The sequence below is a fragment of the Chrysemys picta genome, chromosome 9, assembly GCF_011386835.1.
Source record: "Chrysemys picta bellii isolate R12L10 chromosome 9, ASM1138683v2, whole genome shotgun sequence".
In the NCBI taxonomy this organism is placed as follows: domain Eukaryota; kingdom Metazoa; phylum Chordata; order Testudines; family Emydidae; genus Chrysemys; species Chrysemys picta.
In genome coordinates this window covers 36,140,309-36,165,556 of record NC_088799.1, presented here as the reverse complement: position 1 = coordinate 36,165,556, position 25,248 = coordinate 36,140,309, and the positions used below count along the sequence as shown (strand labels likewise).

General features: G+C 40.0%; 1 protein-coding gene across 3 annotated transcripts in view; it reads left to right on the top strand.

The window, feature by feature from the left end:
* The window catches only part of NYAP2 (neuronal tyrosine-phosphorylated phosphoinositide-3-kinase adaptor 2), a 174,561-nt gene that overhangs the window by 99,495 nt on the left and 49,818 nt on the right, over positions 1-25,248 (top strand). For all 3 annotated transcript variants that reach the window (XM_024103220.3, XM_008165880.4, XM_024103221.3), the window contains one exon: positions 7,187-8,284. In XM_024103220.3, the coding sequence (XP_023958988.1) occupies positions 7,187-8,284 (1,098 nt within the window). The remainder of the gene's footprint in view (positions 1-7,186; positions 8,285-25,248) is intronic.

Genomic DNA, 25,248 nt, shown 5'->3' with positions numbered 1-25,248 from the left:
AAAAGCCTCCTTCTTCCACTTACCTGACACCTTGTTTTTCAGCTCAGTTCCCAAGTCCTCCCAGCTGGGGTTTCCTGCAGTTGGCTGTTGATTGTTCAGTTGTTGCGGCATCTCTTTGTCTTGCTGGAGTGAAAACGGGACACCGCATGGGGCTGGCACGAAGCTCCCCCCGCCCCCGATCCATGCAGGGCTGACCTGAGGCCCCCCATTATCCCCTGCACGCAGGGCTGACCCATGACCCCCTGCTACCCACCTGTGTGTGGCTGGCTCAGCCCGAGCCACTATCCCAAGCTCTCCCTCCCACACACAGCTGGTGTTGCCACTTGCCCCCTCCCCCTGCATATTGCTCCATGCCCCGACCCCACTTTTTTTTCAAAACTGGGCATTTGTCCTGTTTGCTCTTGCCAACTGATGATCAGTTGGCAAGAGCAAATGGGAAAAATGCCCGGTTTTGCCAAAAAAGTTAGGACGGCTGGGACAGAGCTTAAAAAAGGACTGTCCCGGCCAAAACGGGATGTATGGTCACCCTATGCTGGACCCTCTGTAGATCTGAGCCAACTTCAGCCAGTTCTTTAACAATCCTTTTCAGTCCCCACCCAGACAACAAGGTGACACACACCTCCTGTCTCCTGAGCTATTCCAGGAGCAGCGTTAGTCCTTTTACACTCACTGGTTAGCAATGCCATGTACAGATGGAAACTGAGGCATGCTTAAGACTCATAAAAATATTACAGAAAATTCCCACTTTGTCACCGTAGATGATGTGAAGATGAGCAAATGCTGGAATGTTTAGAGACGGTCCCAACAGGCTGAGGTGCCGAGCAGCCACCACTCCCATTGACTTCAGTGAGATTCGTGCGTGCTCAGCGCCTGTCACAATAAGACTCCTAACAGCATGATATGAGGACCTGATCCAAAGCCCACTGAAGTCCATGAGAGTCTTTTCATTGCTGTCAGTGAGCTTTAGATCAGGTGTTTAGTGCTTAGAAGTAATATAATAGTAGCAAGGTAGTGACGGCAGGTTAGTAAGAACAAGTGACCAGTGGCATAGGAATCCGTGTTGAAAAGCATTTAATTATTCCATGCTTATAGCAGACAACACTGCAGTGTGTGTGTATCACCAATGTGTCAGCCATGGTTGTTTTTCATAGGAGATTGTGTTCCCAGTAGGCACACTGAATGCTTTCCCGGCCCGATAAATGTCAAGTACTAAGGCAATGCTGCCTGTTCCGCTCACAGGGATTGCCAAATAATCTGCTTTCATTAACTATGGGACCTTGGCAGAGCTCCTCGTGTACAGCTATCCCTGCCAAATGTTGGTTATACATAAATTTGCAGACACATTGTCTGCGCCTTTCATTACAGTTGCACAGTTTTCTTAATTGCAGCATTCTTGTGTTTCATCTAAAATTCTTTGAGTAGTAGTCTATAAATAGGTATTTCATTATTCTGCAGCTGTGGGTTTTGCGACAAAGTTCATCTCTTGCTACAGAAGTGTGCTCCAGAATCTAAGCCTTTACAAAATAATACTAACAATAATTAATAATAATGATAAGCCTGAATCATTGTGGTGTTAATTCAGTTTGACACCTGTCTGACTTCATTGCAATTGAATGAAAGTACACTGCACCCCATATAGGTGTGTAGCGCCCTTTCTTACCCAGGGGCCTCAGCTGTTCTCTCCCCACCACCATCCCCGCACACACACACCAGTGTATTTGGCTAGTTTCTCTTGTGTCTTATAGTACCACATATTCCTGGTAAAAGTAATATATAGTAAGTTCCTAAATTAAGAAAAAAATTATAAAATATTTAAAGTCCTACATATTGCTGGGGGTGGGGGAAAGCATCTAAATGATGTGTTGCTATTCTACTACAAAAAAAACCCCCTGCTTAACTCATTTAAACTATGGTAGAGAAAAAATAAAATAACCGTGGGGGAAAAAATCACCTCATAGGTATTTATCTTCCACCTACACAGCAGGGTTGGGTCAGTTAACCTTTCTGTTGATAAGGGCATCATGTGCCAGTTGCAAAAAGACTGCATGTCACTGTAGTTTTGTGTGTGTGTGTGAGAGAGAGAGAGTCTCGGAGAGAAGCAAGGCCTTCCCCACAACTCAATGGAATTCCTGTTTTTCTGTCTTAGAGCTGGTTGGAACATTAAACAAAACATTGTTTGGTCACAATTTACAGGTTTGTCAAATAGAAAAGTTTTGTGGAAATGGTTAGATTTTGATAAACTGTCTACTGAACACAGGGAGGGTTCCATCAGAATCCTGCCTGGTTTCGAGACTCCTTCCCTGCCCACCTTCCTGGCAGCCCGCCTGGTGAGTGCTGGGGGCTTTCAGGGTCCATGGCTCTGGGGCAGCCTTTCCATCCAGACTCCTGGTCCAGCTGACGCCCCATGAAAATTCCAGGGGACATATTTCATTTCAGAAAAAACACGTTTCTGTGTTTCCAAAACAAAATATTGCAGGATTTCAAAATATTGAAAAAACTGACATTTCTGCTCTTTGTCCCAATTTAGGTAATAAAGTTCCAAAAATTCAAACATTTTCATAGAACTGAAATTTTGTTTTCTGGCCAGCTCAGTCTATTTGTCTGTAATGTGAAAACTTTTGTATGCCACATCGGATCAATTCCAAAATTGCAGGGAAAATTCTACGCATCAATGACAGAAAGAACCCAATGATTTTGGTGAAAATTGGAAAAATGATAGGAGGGAAATGGGGGGCACACAGAGTCCCTTGCAACTAGTTAGCAGATCCAGGAGCTTCAAGCACCTTTGCAATTGTCTAAAATGGGCTGCATTAGCGACTTTTGGCATTCCATCTCAGCTCTGCCCATCCTCCCATCTGTGGGGGACCACACAGCACCTCTGGCAGAGAGAATAAGGGTATGGGGGGAAAGACAATATGGGGCACAAATAGCCCCAGGCATGTGGCAGAAGAGGGAATGTGGGGGTACACAAAGCTCCTGCCATGGTGAGGAAGAGGGAAATGGGGAAAAGGAGGGATGGGGAGACTGGGGACAGTGGTATGAGGGAGAAGAATATGTGGGTGGGTGGGAGTTGTAGACTGATAGTGGCATGGGGGATAATAGGGGAGGGAGGGAACACAAGTGAATTAAGTTAAATCTAACTGAGGCCACTTTACTGCTGAATGAGAGCATTAGCACATGAGTATAATGTACTCTAAATCAGTGGTTCACAAAGCTGGTCTGCCGCTTGTTCAGGGAAAGCCCCTGGCAGGCCAGGCTGGTTTGTTTACCTGCCGCGTCCGCAGGTTCGGCCGATCGCGGCTCCCACTGGCCGCGGTTTGCTGCTCCAGGCCAATGGGGGCTGCGGGAAGAGCAGCCAGCACATCCCTCGGCCTGCGCCACTTCCAGCAGCTCCCATTGGCCTGGAGCGGCAAACCGCGGCCAGTGGGAGCCGCAATCGGCCAAACCTGCGGACGCGGCAAGTAAACAAACCGGCCCGGCCCGCCAGGGGCTTTTCCTGAACATGTGGCAGACCGGCTTTGAGAACCACTATTCTAAATAATGTACTTTAAATTCACACCTTGAGTTAATTTAGTGTAACCTTCCTGAGTGTCCCTGTGTAGACATGCCTTTAGGAGTCTTAGGCCTGGTCTACACTTGGGGGTGGGGATCGATCTAAGTTATGCAACTTCGCTACGTGAATAACGTAGCTGAAGTCGACGTACTTAGACCTACTCAACGTGGTGTCTTCATTGCAGTGACTCAACCATTGCCGCTCCCCCGTCAACTCTGTCTGTGCCTCTCGTGGCAGTGGAGTACAGGAGTCGACAGGAGAGCGCTCAGGGGTCGATTTATTGCGTATAGTCTGGACGTGATAAATTGACCCCCACTGGATTGATTGCTGCCCGCCAATCTGGTGGGTAGTGTAGACATACCCTTACAGAGTCAGGCTCCAAGTTTCCTAAGGCTTTGGCTGCACCACTGTAGTGCTTCAGTGTAGACACTCACTATAGAGGCAGGAGGGCTTCTCCCATCGCTGTAGTTAAATCTACCTCCCCGAGAGCTGGTAACTAGTCAATGGAAGAATTCTTCCATCAACCTAGTGCTGTCTACATCAGGGGTTAGGTTGGCTTCACTACATTGCTCGGGGTGTGGATTTTTCACACCCTGAGCAACATAGCTAAGTCGACCTAAATTTTCAGTGCAGATCTGGCCTCTGGCTACTACACTATGGAGCTTATGTAGCTGTCAGCCAGCCCCCTGGTGTAGATGCGGCCTACACCACCTCCCTGAATGACAGTAACTATGCCGACTGAAGCATTCCATCAGGGGTGTGATTTTTCACACCCCGATTGATATAGGTGTGCCTGAATAAGTTTGAAGTGTAGACCAAACCTAAGTCACCTCTGAAAATGTTGTCCAGTGTCTGTATTCTCCTCTACGCTAACTAGAGGGTCATACATCTTGCTTCTTGTCAAGTATCAGGGGGTAGCCATGTTAGTCTGTATCCACAAAAACAACAAGGAGTCCAAATAAATCTGTTAGTCTTTAAGGTGACACCAGACTCCTTGTTCTTGCTGCTTGTGTAGGCCAAGTGCACTGCACCCACCAGGGGTTCTTTTCATTCCTCCATTCTCTCCACTCACACTCCCCACTTGCCACCCTCCCATTGCCTTCTATTCAGGGGCTCTCTACACATCTCCATGCCCTTCTTCATGCCAGGGGCTCTGTGTGCCCCCCAGTTTACCCCCTTCTAGTGAGTAAGATAAACTGAACTAATGCCACTTTTTTCTGAATGAGAGCATCCACAAGGGCTAATGCACTTTAACGATGCACTTTAAATTCACACCTTTAGTGAATTCAGCATAACTTTCTTAAGTGTCCCTGTGGAGACTTGCCCTAAGAGACTTTTGGAAATGGGAGTTAGCCTTCTAAGTGTATGCCTACACTATGGGAACTATCCTGGCATAGCGATGGCCCTGTAGCTATGCTAGCATAACCCACAGCGTAGACGCAGCCTATAGAAACAGAAAGGGATGCTACCTCCCTGTATCATGGTAGCTAGGTCAATGAAGCATTCTTGCATTGATCTAGCTGTGTTGACACTGGGGTTTAGGTTGGTATAGCGACATTGGTCAGCAATGTGGATTTTTCACACCCTGACCAATGTAGCTATGTTGACCTAAATTTTAAGTGTAGATCAGGCATAACTCATGTAGGCCTTTCTGTAAATTTTACCCCTGACACATTTGAATACATTGTAATACAACTTTTACAGTTTTAAAAATCTGGTTAAGTTCCTATTTCCTCCTTCCCTCTCAGAAGGAATCCTTTTTATCCATTATATTTATGCAGATACTATTGGCATGAATGTGGTCTCAACACTCAATATAAACCCAAGAGTACTTATTCTTAAACAGAACTAGCAGTCTATTTAACCTCAATCTTTATTATCACAGCTTCTGTGTAGTTGATGGGGCACGGTCTTAGCAGTGAGCAGTAATGATATCTTATGTATCAAAGCACAAGTATGACAAAATAGCAATAATAGTATGCTAGAATCCTTCCCCCATAAACAAAACAGTTCAAACACAGGCCATAATGCTAGCCTCTCCTACCCCAGAGCTGGGATCATAAGTAGACTGTCAAAATATGGTCTTCCAGCTGGCAGAACAATGTACTATTGCTGACTTTAGTAGTGCATTTGAGGCTGAGCTTCTAGAAGGGGTCCTTTAAGTCCACAAGTGCTGCCTGGTTGGCTTAACATTAGAAACTCACTAGATGTTTTCTGATGGGTCAGCAGAAGGTACTTGGAAAATTCTCTAAGTGTAGGGTTGGCATCACAGAGAAATACAGTACAAATAACATTCTGGAAGATTGGCATGTTAAACTGAGCTGTGATTTAGGACATTTAGAGCTGTGGGATACATCAATAAGGTATCAGGGTTTTCAACATAGGGGAGATATTTATTCTACAAGAATAGAGATAAGGGCTAGGATCCTTGCTGATTTTTCATGCAAGTGAGTTGGCTAAGTCCATTTAAGAGGATAAACTGACTTAACCCCAACCTTTAATGAGATATTTATATAGAGAGACCTACATGTAATTTTCATGTGCGTATTTCTTGTTGTATCTGTAGAGGATAGTTTCTATGAAATCCTTGACCTCTCATATCAAATGAATTTCCTCTTAATGTTTCAACTTGTAATTTCAAAAACAGATTTATAAATTGTTTCCAGATTTAAACTATTCAAAAGGTTCAAATCATTTGAGGTGCTGAGTCCCTTCAGCTTCCATTGAAGTCTTGGCATCTCACAACATGGAATCGAAATGATTCATTAGAATTATTTTGAAGATCAGTATTACAGTACTTGCATCGCAGTAAGTACAAATATACTTCATCAGTAGGAGTAAACATACAATTGGAATACTTTCTACAGAATGGTTTTGTAAATATAGGAGTCTTGATTCATCACCGTGTTACTCTAGTGTTATGCCTCTGTCATTCCAGTGTGATTGTCTGGGGTCTTAAAGGTTCTTTCATGTTCGTAAGAAGTTCATTCCTAGGTACAGCTGTTGTCTCTCCAGGGTTTTCATAAACCATAGTGATATTCCAGCAGAGTAATATTTAAATGTGAAAAGTTCCCTGTCCAAAGTGTCTGAGAGAGGGCAACCCTTGTGAGAGGAAGAAGTGCTCACTAAGAATATAATTGTGGCATACCCTAGCAGAGTTGGGAAAGGGAAGGGTGTGTTTTGAATGGGTCATTATTTTCAATTGGGTTGCACTCGAGCAGGGCTCAGCAACCTTTCAGAAGTGGTGTGCTGAGTCTTCATTTATTCACTCTAATTTAAGGTTTCACGTGCCAGTAATACATGTTAACGTTTTTAGACCTTCTAAAAGTCTATAATATATAACTAAACTATTATTGTATGTAAAGTAAATAAGTTTTTTAAAATGTTTAAGAAGCTTCATTTAAAATTAAATAAAAATGCATAACCCGCAGGGTGAGTGCCACTGAAAATCAGCTCGTGTGCCACTTTGGGCACACATGCCATAGGTTGCCTACCCCTACACTAGAGTAACTGGAGTATTTCTAAGTGAATCAGGCTCCAGAAATACATTCTAGATTTATAACATTGTAAGAAATTCTGTGTCCAAAGAAGTTTAAATATTTTTGATGAATTTATATTACATTCTGTTTTCAGTGTCGGCCAAACCAAGACCTCACAGTGATGAATATACCAAGAAGATCCCTCCTCCTAAGCCTAAACGAAATCCAAACACTCAGCTAAGCACATCTTTTGATGAAACGTACATCAAAAAGCACGGCCCCATGAAGACAACACTCACTAGGGATGCCTCTTTATCGCAAGTCAGCAGTCCTGCCCCAGACACAGAAGAAGAAGAGCCTGTTTATATTGAAATGGTTGGGAATATACTAAGAGACTTCAAGAAAGATGAGGATGACCAAAGTGAAGCAGTCTATGAGGAGATGAAATACCCTATATTTGATGATGTAGGCCAAGATTCAAAGTGTTCATGTGAATATGACCATCACAGTTGTTCTTCTCAGTGTGCTACTCCCACAGTGCCTGACCTAGAATTCACCAAGTCCTCAGTGCCATCTACTCCCAAGGGCTTGCTTTGTGATATCCCCCCACCATTTCCAAATCTACTTTCTCATAGACCTCCACTACTGGTGTTCCCGCCAGCACCAGTGCAGTGTTCCCCAAATTCTGATGAGTCTCCTTTAACTCCACTGGAAGTCACAAAGCTTCCTGTATTAGAAAATGTGTCTTACATCAAACAACAAGCTGGAGCTTCTCCATCTTCACTGCCACCTCATACACCGGGCCATCAAAAACTGGAGAAAGACCAGACAGTATCTCATGGAACTACTACTCCTGGGCACTCCTCCTCACCTCCTCATCCTTCTACCTTATACAGAACACAGTCTCCGCATGGCTACCCTAAAAGTCACTCTGCCTCACCCTCTCCTGTCAGTATGGGTAGGTCTCTTACCCCCTTAAGCCTCAAAAGACCTCCACCTTATGACTCTGTACATTCAGGAAGTCTCTCAAGAAGTTCTCCATCAGTGCCTCATTCTACAGCCAGAAACACGTTGCAAGAAGGGGGAAAGATGGTAAATGCCTCGGCCAATACCTACGGGTCATCATCACAGAGTGGTTCACGCTCTAGAACACCGACCAGTCCTTTAGAGGAACTAACCAGCCTCTTTACCTCAGGACGAAGTTTACTGAGGAAGTCGTCCAGTGGCAGAAGATCTAAAGAGCCTGCAGAGAGTAAGTTTTCAATACACTGTTTAACTGTCTCATCTACGTCATTATAACTCTTGTCATATTTTATTAAATCAGAACTGTGCAAATAACCACATAACTCAGCAACATGAATTATATATGTCTATTCCTTTCCAGAGGAAAGTTGATTACTGATGAAAACTGCTTCTATATTTCATGTTTTTATTTTATATATCAAGGTTTCAGAGCTATTTGTACTGTATTATGAAGGCTCGCAAAAGAGAACTGTAAGAGATTTAAGGCCCAATCCCTACAAGGTCTTAAAGGTCTCTGTTGTGATGCTGAGTTCTGTCCAGTGCCATTGAAGTGCCCTGCACTCACATGGAATTCATACCTCATGGTCTCAGGCCCATAAATACTTAAATAATAATGTTAGAACATGATAAATATCCTAGCTGTTTTCAACAAAAGAATCCCACACCTTTGTTTCCTGGCTAACAGTCTCACACATAGCTCCCATTACCTTTGAGAATACTCCGCATCTTGCAGCATTCTGACCTTGAAACTACACAAGGTGTAACTCTAACTGAAGTTAGCAAGAGATGAACATCCATAAGGGTAAACTTGGCACAGATATTAGTATGTCCCCAAATCCTTCAAAGTCAGTGAAACCAAAGACCGTGTTTGACCCTAAGCTTTTATAGATGAGCAAAGTCAGTGAGCTTGATATGATTTCTCAGTTTATGACTTTGATATCTTGAAGCCCGAATAGCTCAAATGCTTTTATTTGAGAATAATTGATTTTGTAGCATTCTATTGTATGTTTGTACTAATAATATATTATACCTTTTTGGCAGAGATGTAACAAAAAAAGTGCCAAATTCTATGCTGGCTTTCATCCTGATAAGTGATGGTAGTTAGGATGTCTTCAGGCTACCAAAGTTTTATAGAGAGATTGGGCATTTTCTGAACTGATATATAATCTCTGTATCCCCTTGAAGTCAGCACTTGATTCTCCTTTCACTTACAGCAGTTTTACACCTCCCCTTGGGACCAATTCTCTTCTCATGTATATTAGTGTATATCAGGAGTAACTCCTTTGAAGCCTATGGATTTAAAACCGTGGCAGTGAGAAGGGAATTAGGCTCAGTGGGGATACACAGAGTATAAGTCAGTGCAAAAATTAGCTTGATCCACCTACGATAGTTTGTCAGGCTGCAGACATAAATGCATTGTATGGAAGCTTAGTTCCATGATTCAGTAGTTTTGCCACAAATAATTACAGTAATAAAAATACAATAACACCAGATTTGTGTGTGGGATGGAAGCAAATTTGGGTCTAGAATGAGAAGGTTCTTGTAATAAGGGACAAATGTGAAGTATGTTACAACATTTAGGAATAATTAAAGTGAAGTGGTAGAGAAACAGTGGAGGAGTAAAACTGGCAATAAACATTATTGCTTGTTAATAAGCAAACAAAAATCCAGCACCATCCAGAGAATGAATAAATTCTAAGGTTCTTTCTTTGTCAGTGTGCATAAGAGAGCTGACCTTAGAACCCTGAGAAAGTCCCACAGTGAATGTGTCAGTTCCAGATGCTGAAATTTCAGGATCTCTTTATGCTGCCATTTCACCGAGGACCCCATAGGTGCTGGAACTAGGGGTGCGGGTGGGGGAGGGTGGGGGGACAGAGGTGCTGCAGCACTCCCTAGTTTGAAGTGGTTTCCATTACGTACAGGGTTTACAGTTTGGTTCGATGGCTCTCAACACGCCCACTATACAAATTGTTCCAGCACCCCTGGATGACCCCCAAAAGAAGTTCTGTCTATTCCACTTGACTGAAATTGACTGTAGACTATCAAGGGGCATTTCAGATATGAATTTAAAGCAGATCTTGCCCTCAAGATTTCCACAGAAAGCAGCTTTCTTATTGGCTTCCCTAGGAGCATTTTGTTTGCCCTTCCAAGGGGAGAAAAAGTGTTTGTTATTGGCCATTAGCAGTGAGAGAGAAGAGGAATTAGAGAAGCCAAATTTGGTTCCTTTAAGGACAAACCATCCATGTTATGTAGTGAAGCTAACAGCAAAAGACTTTGGAGTGCTGCTATGTAGAGGAAGTAAACAGACTGTCAGTCTAATCCTGCTTTACTTCATCTGGTATTTACAGTATGATTTAATCTCCTGGGATTACCACAATAAACAAGAATCGGGTTTGTGTTCAAATATTATAGCAATAGAAATCACTTTAGGATGACTTGTAACCAAGTATGAGATGAGCATTATCTCTCGTGTAATTCTACCAAAAAAAAAAAAAAAGAGAGATTCACAATAACACAATTTAGAGTAAATTGTGGAGTTTGAACGTATAATCTGACCAAGCTTGTCACATTTTGTGGTGTATAATAACACACAGTGGAAGACAATGTAGACTGAACTTCTCTTCAGATGTATTTAAGAAATTTTACTCCTACAAATCATGCAGAAAGCCTGAGGCTGTCACACTATTTTGAATCAGGATATAATACTCTACATTTATTTGAACAAGAGAAGAGCAAATGCAATATATGGCAAACCAGCACGGACCCTTTTTTCTTTTTGCCAGTTTAATGTAATTTAGTCTGAACAAATTTCTGGAAACCTGATGGAAGTAGGAAAAAAAGAGAAAGTTGTGTCCATCTTATGAAATAAGAGCTCAGAAACTAATGAATGTGTAGTTTGAAAAAATATATATATTTATTCTGGGCACATCTCAGGCAAGATTCTCATTGAAGCCTATGCAATTTGGCCCTCTCTGACTTGTTTGAAGTACTCATTGCTAAATGTAAGTTTTAAAAATTGCATGATATAGGATTTTGGATTCAAATTGAGTGTAGTAGGAATGTACTGTAGCAATTATGGAGCAAAGTCGACTCAGTTACATGGTTGCCACTCCAGCTGACTTCTGTGGGAATTGTGCACACATAGCCAAAGGCAGAGTCTATTCAGTGGGCTTTTTCCGTGTTTTTTTGTAGTTCAGAGTATCTCTGGAGTAACTCTCTGTACTAACTCTATAGAGAGTTAGCGCACAGAAAGATGGGGTGTAAATCTAGAATGCTGTCATGTGCTACACATTAACTAGCTATGTGGATGCTGCTATTGTGCAAGAAAAGGACCATAATGCACCAGCAGTAGGTCAAAGTGTACCTCAGAGCTTTTCATATCTGGTAGTAGGGGCAACACAAGCAGTTAGCGTTCAGCATGCTAGAGCAGTGTAGATTTACACACTATCTTGCTGTGCACTACTTGCTCTCAGCATTATTCTCATTAGTTACAATTTGACCATGCAGTTTTTTCACAAATAGACCTCCCATGAAAGACAATTACAGGAAATTTGCTGGCTCAGGGAAGAATGTGTATTTGCACCCACTTAGATCCCTTTGCCATAGGTTTACCTCAAGTTTCATTTTATATCCATAATAATAATTATTTTTCTGGGTAAGATAAGAAATAGGTACAGATGGTCAAAAATTGGAATTTCTGTCCTGTGGGAAATTCTGATATTTTGACATTTCTTTTCATCCCAAATTGGATGAACAGAAATTTAAATTTGGAAATGTCGAAACGTTTCATTTCATTTCAAGTAGGCTCAACATTAAGCTGCATCTGCCTGAAGTGCTGCAGGGCTGTAGTTTAGATGCCTCAGGTCCTTTTTGCTCTATGCTCTGGACTCCCCAGCTGAACGGCATCTCCATGATCCACTGCAGCAGTTCAGCCAAAGGAGAGGCTGCTGTGCATCATGGTAGTGTTGCCTCTGCAGAGGGAATGTGCAGAGGCGATCTTGATGAATTGTTGGATTTTATTTTAGCTTTAGAGGAGGAAGGAACCTCCTTGGTAGGCATAAAGGTGCTCACAGAAAGTTGGCTGAGTGGTTCTGTAGTTGGCTGAAGTGGTCACTGCAGTGCTGATGAGCTCCTACTCTAATTAGCCTCCCAGGTCTCTTAGGGTATGTCCAAGCCCAGAGCTAGTAGAACTAGAGTTAGAAGACCCTGGGTTTGTTAACCTAGGGCTTGAGCGTCCACACTCATTTGTAACCCCAGGTGAGGAATTTTTGAACCCTGCTGAATTTTTGAACCCCACTGAAACCAACTGGAGCTCCAGTTGTTCAGCACCTTTTAAAATCATTTTAGAGTTTTTATTTATATACCTCAACAGGGAGTCTAAGTGTAGACACCTAGGTTTAAATATTTTGGCCTGTATGTATCTGCTATTTGCTTGGACTGAATTCTGCAGTCATCCTGCATGCATAACACTCCATTCAATCCATGTATCTGGAAGGGCTGCAGAATCAGGTTGGTATCTACCCATATAAGAAAACTGTAGGAATTATGTTAACCTAAGGTGAAAAATAATTTATGTTCCCAAATCTCTGTGCCTGAAACGGACCTCAATTATACATCTGAAGAAGTACAATAGCAATAGAAAGTCTGCTAAACAGGGCCGGCTCCAGGCACCAGCCTGGCAAGCAGGTGCTTGGGGCGGCTGCTCCAGAGAGGGGCGGCACGTCCAGGTATTCCGTGGCAATTCGGAGGACGGTCCCTCACTCCCGCTGGGAGCAAAGGATCTCCCGCCGAATTGCCGCTGCAGATCGCGATCGCGGCTTTTTTTTTTTTTTTTTTTTTTTTTTTGGCTGATTGGGGCGGCCCAAACCCTGGAGCCGGCCCTGCTGCTAAAACCCCCCTTTCAGGCTAAAACTCCAAATTCAGAAGGCCTGTGAATTGGAACTTAACCATGTTTTGGGAAAGTGAGTGATCTGCACAAGTGCAGATTTGAATGGAGTACAAACCCACATTCATTAGGGCAAAATTCTCACCTTGATCCACCAGACATACAAACTCTGATATCCTGCCCTTTCTACCTACGGGGACTCTAATGACTATGGTAGGAGTTTACCACACTTAGCTCGGACTGCCATACAGATCTAACAAGAGAATTTTACATGTAGCTTGGTCTGATTAATTTCTGTAAACTTCCTTTTCCCATATGCTCTTGTGTCCGACAGGGATCCAAATCCATAGGCTAGCTCCTTGGAAAGTGCTCGGATGAAAATTTCAGCTTTCTCTCTATCACTTTGTGAACTAATTCCTTGGCATATAGCAGATTTGAAATCTTCGTGGGTGGATAACTGCAGCTTGGAATCTGAATAAGTTCATTTTTAAGGTGGTTAGCCATCCCCCACACCCCTCCATATACGTTATTTGAAAGATTACAATGAAATTATAATCCACAATTCAGTAGACACCAAGAAGGATCAGAAAATTTGAATAATTATCTAAATCTTCAGAAGCTTAACTAAACCTTCTGAAAATAGTACATCACACATTTCCTCCCTGCCTGTCACAACTGTACAGTGAAATATTCCATAGAGCAGAAGCCACAGACTCTGCAAGACCTTGTGGAGAGGGTGGCATTACAACTATTGTTCATTGCATACAAGAATCTTACAATATGTGCAGAAATTCACAAACACACGAGTCGTTTTAGCAGTCACTACTATAAACTACAACAAAGTTCCCATTAACTTGAAAACATGCATATAAACAGGAAGCTCTTATAAATTTACAGTAGGAAAGAAGACCATTAATAAATGGAAATAAATAATATGCAAATAGAAATTGCTGACCCTCATTGTGGCTTTCAATAGCATTTCACCCAGCTAAATCAAATGGGCTGAAATGAATGAGTTGGAAAAGAACATTATAGATATAACTGTATTGTAGTTTTAACTAGAGTCGTGTGTGTGCGTGTGCAGCTCACTTTGGTTCTACGTTATCATCATGGTTGGCTACATATCTACATGATAGAAAAGACAGAGGTACACAGAAAACAGCATGAGAAAATCTGAAGGCTGTTCATTTCTCTAATTCAGTCTGCATTAAGGATGTGGATAAGACAGATAGTGCATATGCTCTGGGCAAACTGAGTGACTCAGTCAACATAACTGGATACAGTGGTCATGCTTAAATTCTTGCCAATTGCATTAGATAACTGAGTAACCCAGGATAACCAAATAATGTTGCTGCTTTTTGCAGCACTTCCCTCTAATTCCTGATGGTAACAATATACTATATATTATAGGGATGCTGCCAATTTTTAGGTAACATTAGCAAGTTATCAGAACTGGCAAGGTTAATTACTAAACTTTGAGTATGAGTACTTAATTCTCCCTACCCCACTTTCCTTAATGCTTATGTTTATTTTCATTTGCTCTTTTCTCCCCACCCTTGTATTCAATTCCTTAGACATGCCTTTGCCGCCTTGTCTGTTGGTAAGCAAAGGACACACTTTAGAAAGAGCACAGCACCTGCCATCAGACCCAGATTTTCAAATGTCTCCAGCTACCAGTTAGGCACCAGAATCACACGGCCAGCTTTTCAGAACAGCTTCAGTATGTTGGGTACTGAACTTTCCCCAAAATCTGGCCACCAGTGTCACAGTGGGAGTTGCTGGGTGCTGAGGGCCTAGATGGGGCCCAGATGGAAGCTGGACTCTTTTGAAAATCTGGACCTGAGGTGATAGACTTCTTAGTACTACCACTGAATTACCTCCGTTTTGCACTAATGTAACTCCATTCACTTCCATGAAAGGAATTAAATGGAAGGAAAAATAACAAAATGGCAGGACGGGAAAGAAAAAAAAGAGGAAAGCTTGTATTTCAGTTGCTTATATATTTATAAACAAATATGGGGGAGAACAGGCAGGAGAATGGGCCAAGAAGGGAGGCCTTCAGTGGAGCTTGAGAGGAGCAGAAAAATTACTGGTTTATTATTTAAATGAAAGAATATCTTTGTTACACAGAGACTTAAAATAGAAAACACATATTTTGAAATGACACAATAGTTTTGTTAATTGAGACCATGACATTGTCTCCTCTTCCAATTCAGCAATTTAGGCTCATGAAAAAATCAGATTCTCTTGGGACTGCTACAGTATATAGAATCATTGAAGAAGATGTAATTTCATAAATAATTACTCAGATTTTTTTTTAAACAGCTGCTGCTTCTGACTGATGTGTATGGATTTATTTATTCCATTTGTTTGTTCCTCAGCTGCTTGACCTCTAAGTACAGTTTCTGGTTAGCAACTCTATCAACATTTCTTTTTAGGAATAAAAAACCCAACTCTTAAAAATCTATAGTTAAAAAAGAAATTGAATAAAGTCTGTCTTCAATTTTTTGGCCGAGGTTTCACAAGGTTGAAATAGGCTTTATTTTTTGTTTATTACATGTACAAGTAGGATATGGGTTTTCTTGGCCATGTTAAACAAGTTTAAAGAAATAGATCTTTTAAAAATAAATTAAATTACAGGCACCTATTCTGCCCTGTATTCAATAGATGCCACTGATAAGCAAATCAACACTTGCTTCATTTGAAGACCTCTAGTTTAATTATTTGCTCCAAGTTTTGAGTGCCACTCATTTATCTGCACAGAACTTTCTAAGCCACAAAAAATTACGTCTGTGAAAATTAGACCTCTAGGGCCAAATCCTCAGTTGTAATCTAGCATATCTCAGTTGAAATCAATGGAGCAGTGTCAATTTACACCAGCTGTGCATCTGGCTATTAGACACAAATCTGACATTTGTAATTACAAAAGCCCATATTCAAAATTGTACAGTCATCTAGCAAAACTGGCAATACATTATAAATTGAGAGTTTATTGCTGCTTTTTCTAAATATCTAAACTGCAGAATGCACAACAGATTGGTGTGCTCCTAGAAATAATAAAAATAGAAGTAAAAACATTTAACCTTGTACTGTTTTCCAGAAATCCAAACATGCATTACTTTCAGTCAAATTGCATAAATACAATCTGTTGAAATTTATCTGTGAGTCCTTTAGAGAGGAGATATAAATATATGGTACCCATATATTCGTCAGTGAAAATAATAATGAAGTAATAACTAGCATTTTTAACCAAAACTAGCCAAAATTGATCACTTTGGCAAAGCAGGTCTGTCTGCTGAACACCTAGGCAGAGTAGGTGTGTCTATGCAAATAGGGTCTGCTCCTGAAGTCTTTTCCCCCAGTGCATGATTAGATGTCAAGGGAGAGCTCATTCAGACCATGCTTACATACACATGTGCACGCTAGCTCTCATCAAGCTAGTACAAGTATAAGTAGTAGTGTAGCCATGATAGCAGGGTTGTGATGGCAGAGGCATGGATGAGCCATGCTCAGTCCATACCCACCATTTTGAGGAGGGTTTGTATTTGGCACAACTCAGCGGTGCCTCTTCTGTCACTCCCTGTGCTACCACAGCTATGCTACTATTTATACTCATGCCAGTTCTCAGCGTGAGTATGGGTACTAGAGCAGGAGAATCATGCCCCTAGCTCATAGTGTAGATGCAGCCTGTCTCTTTCAGAGTCTGACCTTCCTTTGTACCTTCCTTTGGGTACGTGACAGTACGGGCAGTTCGTCTGGCAGCCATCAGCTAATCAGGGAATCTTCCCCTCTGAGAGTAATGTGTTCCTTTTAGGACTTCACAACTGTGCCTGTTCACAAAACTGTGGGTACTTTGAGTTTCATACTTGTAAGCTGGGATAGAACTCAAGTGCTTCTGTGGTTTCAAGACCCCAAACATTCAAAGTACAGACCCTCCGTATTTTCTATATAATAGAAAATGTTCTTTAGGACCAGCATGTTTATAACACAGATTTTCACAGATCTGATACAATCCATTGTAGGGACTAGTATATACTTTTGTGTGTGTTTGTGTGTGTATTCAGAATACACTCAAAATTAGCTTGTTTAAAACAAATTGTAGTGAAGAGAGGTCAAAAAATGCAGCAATTGTACATTATAGAAAGTAGAATGATCATTTTTGTATTTCCAAAGGCAACCGAGCTGAAACAATTTCCCCAATTTTACCATAAGCAAAAATTAATTTTGCTAGCAAAAGTCTGCTTTCCATTTTCAAAATTAGAATGTGTACATCAGAGCTGCAGAAGGTTATCGTTAAAAGAAGACCTTTCCAACCCTTGCTCATGATCTGAATGCTACTCCCAGGATCTCCTGAGCCACTGTCACTGCTTCTTGACAAGAGACAGAGGTTAATTAAATGCATTATTTGGATTTCTTACAGTAAAACAAGGTAACTGTAGAATCTGTGTTATCATAAGAGAGAAGATGGCGGGGGCTGAGTATGGCAGTGAAAAGAACAAAGAAAAGAAATAAATTCCTTCCTTAAGTTCTGAAATCCTTGCAACACTTGTAGCTACTATTGCCCTTCTTAATGTTTCTTAAAATGTCTTTTCCATATTGATTTACATAATAAAGAATAACAATTTCTTGGGTTGACTAAGTTGCTTATACATCAGCTTTGAAGTATCTCAACTTTCTAGAACTTCTGGTTTGAGTCCCAGCAGGGTGAGCTCAGTCGTTAAGCGCCGTCATTAAAGGATTGCGCCAAAGGCCAGTGAAGTCAGTGGAAAGACTCCCACTTCAGTGGGTTTTGGATTAGGCCTAAATTTTGGCAATGGAGTAAAAGGGCTTTCCTTCTTGTGTGAAACATTTGTTCCATACAAAAAGCCTCTCTGACTCAGCATACTTGTATACTCGGACTATAGATACTAATATGGGGGGTAGGGAGAATTAGTAAAGGTGACTAGCTGGAACATTCCACATAACTTTTGGCCCATTGTGTTCCCTTACCTACCCACAATCTCTCCATAAAAAAACCTGCCAGGAACATCTTATCTCAACACAACCAATGACATGGGCCAATCATGGATGGGCAAACCTCAAATGTTCAGAGATATTTTATTTGGTTTATCCAGCTCACCTTGATCTGGATATTGAGCTGGAAAACTTGTGGGATTTTCAGAACTTCCTGGGTTCAGCTGAGGCTGGAAAAAGAAATACAGGAACACACAGAAATAATAATTATTATTACTATAATAAACAAGAAAGGGTCAAGTTCAACTGGGCTTTAATTTTGTACAAAGGGCCAAGTTTCTTTTAGTAATGAGTGGATTCATCCATCCATAATAATTATTTGGTACAAAAATTAATATGCAATTAACATCTAATCATGCATTAAGTGGGAATAGGAGAGTTATTGATCATCTAACCTCAGCTAAAAGAAAAAAAAAGCCTCATTGTTTGAACGAGACGGACATGGGTAAACCTTATTCTGATGTGTGATTTACATCCATAATTTAAAAAAAAAAAACTTGTTTTGGAAATGTGAATCTACTGTAGCACTGAAATGTATTAACCCAAGATAAAGGGACATAAGAAAGGCAGCATGGTGTAGGCGTTAGTTTGTGACCGGGAGTCATTAAATATGGGTGTTATTCTTTGGTCTGCAATTGACTTGGACATGACCCCACAAACATTTACACATTGCCTAAAATTAAGCACATATGTTAGGCCTGGAAGGATCAGGACGCAAATTGGTGGCAGAGTCAAGAATAAGTCCCAGATTTCCTTACTCCTTAGTCATGTGCTTCAACCACTGAACTGTGGTATAAGGAACAAAATACAAACAGAACATTTCTGTTAGTAATGAAAAGGAGGCACTCTCATTGGTTGAAAAATTAAACCATCAAACAAAAATTAGCATTAATAAACATGTTATACTCAGAGCTGTTAGAAAAATGGCAATTATTTTCCGGGAAAAAATTTGAATAAAATCAAACAATGTTAGTTTTGGTTGAAAATTTTCATAGACTTTTTCATTGATCATCTAAATTAAATTTTTTAAAAAAGTGTTCAGATTTTATTTGATTGAAATCAAAATTTAAAATGTCTTTTTTTCATATATTTGATATTTATTCACCTCTTCTCTTTCCACGGGTAAAGTGGGGGAAGAGGAGGGAAAAGAAAGAGAAAAAAGGGAAAAAATATACAGAAACATGAGTTTGTTTCAATTTCATCATAAACAAAATGTTTAATTAATAACTAAATGAAAATAAAAATGTTGTTTTGACAAAAAAAAGGAAAATTTCAACAGTAAAATATTCATGTAAAATGTTGGTATAGTTCAAACAGTTCTATTTTGTTGAAAAACTATTCAACTAAAAATGTTCAACAGCTCCATTACTTTCCATTGAAAGAGACTACATTTGCAAGTGAGGCTATAAACTTGTACTCATGAAGCCTGTGCACTCACCTTTTTTTTAAAGTGACCCTTTTATTCAAAGTGAATGTTAATACCAATTGTTCATTCAAACAGCAAGTTGATGGAAGAAATCCTCCACTCTGAGGATGTAGGAACACAGTTATTACCAGACTGGATTGTACCTGTGGTCCAGTATCCTCTCTATGACTGGGGCCATTACGAGATGCTTCAGAGGAAGGAAACCTTGCAGTAGCCAGTGGAAGAATCATCTGCCCTCCACATTAGGTCTCAAATAGTTAGAGGCTCACTTAAGTCCTGAAGTATGTGGTTTGATATTCCTAAGTGGCAAAACATTCTCTGAGCCCCAAAATATTATATGTATCTATAACATCTCACAACCAATCATTCATTTTCAGAACAGTATAAACCACAATATATTCACAGTAATTTCCAGCAGTTCTTTCTCACAGTAGAATATGCATTATATTTAGCCCCAACAGCACCACCCATTGTTGAGTTCACAACTCTTATTATTTATATTGTTACAGTGTCAAGAGACCAATCTCTACTTTCTTATGCTAGTTTACTATAAGAGTCATACAGTTTAAGGCCAGAAGAGACGACCAGATCATCAATAGACAAAAGAAGACACTGTACCTACCCCAAAGTGTTTACATGCTAACACCCCAGTCCTGAAAAGACACATGTGCTCAACTTGATTTCAGTAGGACTACTCATGCTAGCAAAGTTTAACACATGCAGGATGGGGTCCAAAAAAGATAAGCCAGAGAAATGATGATAAAAATATACAGACAATAAACAAGAAAAATGTTTAATGAGGTTAGCTGCATGTCTTACTTGTTAGGTCTTTACATTTGCTAGTTTTAGTTTATGTTAAATTTTAAACCTTGTCTTTGCTATTATTTATTGTAACCCATGTCTTTTTAAATTTCTGTGGGCCAGATTTGATATACTTATTTCCACCGAAGTGTATCTTACTCCACAAATAGTCCCACTAAAGTAATTGGCACTACTTTGAAGCTATTGCAGTTATGAAATAAGGTGCTTACCCAATAGGAGCCAAGCTGTCAGAATCTGGCCCTATTTTTCTATTTTGAAAGCCATTACCTATTTTTTTAAATGTACAGCTACCCCAATATAACGCTGTCCTCGGGAGCCAGAAAAATCTTACCACATTATAGGTGAAACCGCATTATATCGAGCTTGCTTTGATCCGCCGGAGTGCGCAGCCCCCCCCCCCCCCCCCCCCCGCAGAGCACTGCTTTACCGCGTTATATCAGAATTTGTGTTACATCGGGTCGCGTTATATCGGGGTAGAAGTGTATCTATTTTTCGACTTTTGAAAAATGTTACCTGTCTATTTTCTGACTATTTCTATTATTGTCCTTCTCTGTTTTCTATTTTTATGTTTCAGCTTTAATTCTTCCCTAATTTCTATTTTTGAATTACCTTCTAATTTTGATATGTATAAATTCGCCCCTGCCTGGAGCTCTAAATGACTCACCCCACCCCAGTGCCCTCCTTTACTCTCCTACATCCCCCCCAGAATTCCCCACTTGTGGCCTTGAGACCTAGCTACAGAAAATCAGCCAAACAACAGGTAGCCTCCAAGTCTAAGCTTCCAAGGTCTCTCTGCCCCTTCCCTATTCCATCTGCTAGCAGGCAGAGTACATATCCACTGTATTTAGATGTGAGGAAAAACTCACATTCCAGAAGCGGAGCCAGAATTTGAACAGTGGCAGAGTCAGGGGTGTCCATGGGTCACAGGTGATACCACCGTCAGTTATATTTATTGGCTTAAAAAAGCACCACACGTACACCTAAAGGCTGCTGGGGTGATGGTGCTGGGTGCCTCCCTATTAGCTCTGCTACGCTCCATTCCATGGACGCATGTGTTGAATTAATATTTAGATGCATTTCAGTCTTGTCTCCTCGTTTCTGAGACTCTTTTTCAGGCACTCTATTGATTTTGCATGGAACTAGGTCAGAACTGCTTTGAATTGAGCTGCTCCAATTCTCACTTAACTGTAAGAAATGAGTATTAAAAATTGATATGAAAAGCAAACTTCTGCTTAATTAGCAACCAGATAAAGACAGACTAGACAAGCCACAAGCTTAATAAAGATCAGAAAAAAAGGCTTTCATTGGCAGTGTAATATATTCATAATTGTTTGTTATAAATATAATTTTTTAAAGCATTGAATCTTTCCTTTTGCAGTATTTATACCCTGTTTATTTTCTTTGCGGTGTTTTTGAATACATATTTGTACACGATGGTCTGCACAGATCAGACAAATAAGTGCTCATCAAGAAATATGTATAATACTTTGACATTATGAAGAAGCATTCATTCCAAGATTTTAAAGTACTTTATAAAGCTGAGTAAAATTTTATCCCCAATTTACAGATAAATAAATTGAAGCACAAAGGTTAGAGGTAGGATTTTCAAAAGGGCTTGACATTGGCCTAACTTTACTTTCTCTGGAGTCAGTAGTAAAGCTCCCCTTGACTTCAATGGGAGGAAAGTAAAGCCAATGTTAAGTGCTTTTAAAATTCATCTCCAAGTGATTTACCAGGTTTCCACATCAACATCCCAATCTTGCAAAGACTTATGCACATATGTTTCTTTAGGTACCGTGAGTAGAAAAATTTATTCCCCAGAATAACAGAATTCTATGCTTTAAATGATTTTTTTTAATTTTAGATTTATAAAAGACAGAAAAAAGAATGAATAAAACATGGATTATTACTTTATACATTACAGATTACAGAGAGAAGGTTAGCAGAGAAGCCCTCATTTGCAGTTCCTTCACACTATTGCTTGTTTGCCTCCTTAAAAATGATTCTGCTGTTTGTCAGTTAACATTACAATAATAAGCTATCATGACCTAGAATTAATATGTGCTTAAGTAGCTTGTGGCAGGCTGGCCACATAGAGTATATTTGTTGCAATGATAGTTTTTTAGGTAAAACGTTTTCCCTAGCTCCGATTGTCAAATTAGTTTGGTCTAAACTATGGCTGATTAGCTGGGTTTCTCAGGTTGTTTAAAGCTTCAGAACCACAAATCACATCAAAACCATGCACCCATTAAGAGATCTTTTATAATGTTCAAACCATATATGTCAATTATTTAGAAAGTGTGTACTGCCTAAGAGATTTTAGCTGCCATCTTTCTCATCAAATGAAAAGGCCTGGGATTTAGGTGAAATAAATGTGGAAAGTGCACATCTCTTAATATTGAAATACAAGTGCTTCAAGCATTTGAACTCCTTTATGGGACTCTTACTGAAGGGGTCTCCATAAATATTTAAAGCAACAAATGATTTCTTGAAATTTACATTTTATGTGCTATTTTGGGTTAAAAATTATAGACCAATAAAGACATTTTCCATAATGATGATCAGTTTTCAAAATTCAGCGTTTGACTGTGAAAAGATTAAGCTTCAGACATATGTGATTCAAAGAACTCATTAACACAGAGCTTTTATTGCTCTTGCTAACTCCAGCCATCTGAATAAGATAATAAGAGCATAGTATATCTTAAATCCAATTTGCATTATTGTGTCTTTTAAACAATAGGTGATGAGCCCTCTAGTATGTTACCTACTATCAATATGGGTACACTGAGCACTGACGTCCTTCCACAGCTTTTGTGCAGGATTGCACAACTATTTCTTTAAGTCTTGGCTTGTCCCAACTACAATTATCAAACACCCATAAAAACATGTGTTTCGCCTTAGATAAAATAATAAGGTGATCTCAATATGGGTGCACCATGACTCCACATGCGTGCCGCTTTCTGCTCACACAGTATACATTGCAGGATCAGTGCCTGAGGCATTTATATAAAACAATGAGCAAGTTTTTAACTAGTGAAAGGGCCACTGGGCTGTGGTCCATGGAGTTCCATTTGCAGTAGCTTAGAGTAGCTTAGAGTAGTGTAGAATGGTAGATGGCATGAGACAGCCCAGATACTGTAGAGCTTGTCATAGTGACCACAGAATGGTTCCAGTTATGTTCTATGGCCTGGGAGGGGAGCATTCTGCCCCTCTCAAGTCTTCATTGGGCCAACGAAAATAAGTTATTCTTCAGATGCAACAGGAAGTATTATGGTGAATTTACAAAAACATGGGATTTGAGGGAATAATATATATATCCATTATAATCCTGTATGTTTATAAATCAGAATATGACATAAGAATGCCTTTGGTCTTAAATGTGAAGTAAATATATATATTAATAATATATTAGTAAAATTTTGAAGCTGAAATTATCCCCTCTTGTCATTTAAGTAAAGTAGGACCATCTTCGTGATGAGGTGACTGAAAATTAATTTTGCCATATACTTTATTGTTCTTGACATATTACAAAATCAGGTAAAATCAAATATTCCAGAAGGCCATGGAAAATATCAGCATATGGTTTTTCTGACAGTGCGTCAGTGTTACTGATAAGTATCATCCAATAATAATGTTTTGGGCCCTATAATGGGCTGCATGAGATTATAGTCTGATCCACTCTGCTTTTCATTTTTAGGATTTATTAGTTTTTAGATAACCTCCGAGCTGAAGCTCCCCAGGAAAGGATAGGGGAGTGGAAATATATGAAATCTAGGCTGACAAGTGAAAACTGATTTTCTACAAAATCTTAAGAAATAAACTGAGACCAGATCTTCAACGGGGGTAAATTGACATTGCTCCACCAATTCCACAGCAGCTATACTGATACGGTTCTATTTTTCTACTTGTAGTATTCCAAATACTGTATGTAAAACACTTTTCCTTAGTGCTGACCAACAAAGACTAACTAATGCAGATCAACTTTAGGGCTGCTCACCCCTGAGACATTCCAGGGCAGATTTTAGCTGGTGTAAACTACTATAGCTTCTACTGAAGTGAATGACAGTTTATGCTGTCTCTCCAAATTAACAGGAAGAGCCTGACTCAGAAAATACTGCTATCGATAATGTTTATGACCAGAGGTGGTGCCACTGAAGCAAGTGATTTCACTAAGGTTGTTCATGGTAATTAGTATTATGCACAGTAGAAAGTTTGTAGGATCAGAGCATTGCATTGCACCTCTTTTCACTCCTTTGTCAGATTACCTTATAACATCATGCAAAATTGATTGCCTGTTGGGTCTTATTGCTTAATCAATCTGTTTTAAATTGCCTTTGAGTATTTCCACAGCTCAGTTTGTTTGCAGAAAATTGCTGCCATTTGATTCAGCTGATAATAGAAATAAGAGGTGACATTCAGAAGAATCATTTGCATCAAGTAATAAGTACAAATGCTTCTCTGTAAAGTGAACTGAAGTGTTTTTGATCCCCTATGTTCCACATGCAACTGGAGTGCTTCTTCTGTAACTAAGGGATGACTTTGTCAGTGTGTGAAATTTCAAGTGGTTGTATTCAATCAGCAATAAGAAGTCACAAATATAAAAGGCTCTCACTAAAATAATCAAAGCATTTACAGTAGCAACTGAAAGATATGGTGAATTAGTTCTTTTGAATGCTGCAATAAGATGATGGAGTTTTGGTAAAGTTATATACGTTCTTTCCATAACTTCAATGTGCACATTTCCTATTAGGACCTGAATCTATGAGATTACATGTGCCCCTCTCAATTTCTATTGGTTTTATTGGAAAATAGGCACTCAGAATTTTGAAGAAGGTGGTTAGCTCCTCCCAGGACTGGACCCTTATTCAGTGTCTTTGGTTTATATTTCCATCAAATTTCTGATATTTGTTCTCCTCTTCCACTTTCTCAGTAACATGGCATTTACAGGAAGCACATGTTATCAGTTTAGAGATATATTTCTGCTATAATTATGTGTCAATGTTAAATTAATAAAGCCCTGTGTCATTATATTTCTCCACATAGCTCC